Raw genomic sequence first — 341 nt, forward strand, 5'->3', positions numbered from 1 at the left:
CTTCATCTTCTTCAAATCAAGGCGGAAGGTCAGGAGACAGTCGAGTCGCCTCTGAGAGCTTCCACACGCCGAATCACCCCAATTCCCATCAGCATCGTGTCAATAGAACCTCTCAAACAGCAACAGTACGGACTTCTTCTTCGTCAGGAGGAGGAGGGACAGGAAACTTTGGTTTCTTTAATCACGAAGTCATGTCTGTTGACGAAGTCGAGAGACGGTGGAAGTTTCTCAAGATGGCCTTTCAGCATATCTTCAATCATGAGGCAGGAACTCTCAGTTATGAAGAAGTCTATAGGTATCATACACACAGACCGGACGTCATGATGCCACACACTCTATCT

At 47.2% G+C, this 341-nt stretch overlaps 1 protein-coding gene across 1 annotated transcript; it reads left to right on the forward strand.

Annotated features, from left to right (window-relative positions):
* Positions 1-6: 6 nt before the first annotated feature.
* On the forward strand, positions 7-294 carry CSUI_002938 (uncharacterized protein; the record flags this gene model as incomplete). Its single annotated transcript, XM_068063136.1, has 1 exon — positions 7-294. A coding segment is annotated over one exon (288 nt), but the record flags the coding sequence as incomplete, so codon positions are not given.
* Between the last annotated feature and the right edge of the window lie 47 nt (positions 295-341).

The sequence above is a fragment of the Cystoisospora suis genome (assembly GCF_002600585.1).
Source record: "Cystoisospora suis strain Wien I chromosome Unknown contig_1237, whole genome shotgun sequence".
Taxonomy (NCBI): Eukaryota; Apicomplexa; class Conoidasida; order Eucoccidiorida; family Sarcocystidae; genus Cystoisospora; species Cystoisospora suis.